Source organism: Penaeus monodon, chromosome 15 (assembly GCF_015228065.2).
Source record: "Penaeus monodon isolate SGIC_2016 chromosome 15, NSTDA_Pmon_1, whole genome shotgun sequence".
Classification (NCBI taxonomy): domain Eukaryota; kingdom Metazoa; phylum Arthropoda; class Malacostraca; order Decapoda; family Penaeidae; genus Penaeus; species Penaeus monodon.
The window spans coordinates 17255166-17255410 of NC_051400.1; the positions used below are offsets into that span (position 1 = coordinate 17255166).

A 245-nucleotide genomic window follows, 5' to 3' on the forward strand; every position below is an offset into this window, starting at 1 on the left:
CCGCTCCCTCCCCCGCCCCCGCGAGCGCAGGTGAGCGTCCCCGGCAGCCAGATCGCCAGCGTCGCCCCCAGCGCGTTCGCCGACCTGCCCCGCCTCGCTCGGGTCGACCTCAGCAGGAACCCGCTGACGGCGCTCGAGGACAACTGGTTCGCGGCCGCCACGTCAGAGTGAGTTCTCGCTTGCCCTTTTCGTTCTGCCTATTTTGTTTATTGATTAAAACGTGCGCTCAGTCGAGCGATGAGGTC

The 245-nt window shown here is 66.1% G+C and overlaps 1 protein-coding gene across 2 annotated transcripts in view; it reads left to right on the forward strand.

Annotated features, from left to right (window-relative positions):
* LOC119581794 (oplophorus-luciferin 2-monooxygenase non-catalytic subunit-like) overlaps nucleotides 1-245 on the forward strand; it is a gene marked incomplete at its 5' end in the record, with an annotated part of 10354 nt that overhangs the window by 4117 nt on the left and 5992 nt on the right. For both annotated transcript variants that reach the window (XM_037929924.1, XM_037929925.1), the window contains 1 exon segment: nucleotides 31-167. In XM_037929924.1, coding sequence (XP_037785852.1) covers nucleotides 31-167 — 137 coding nt within the window.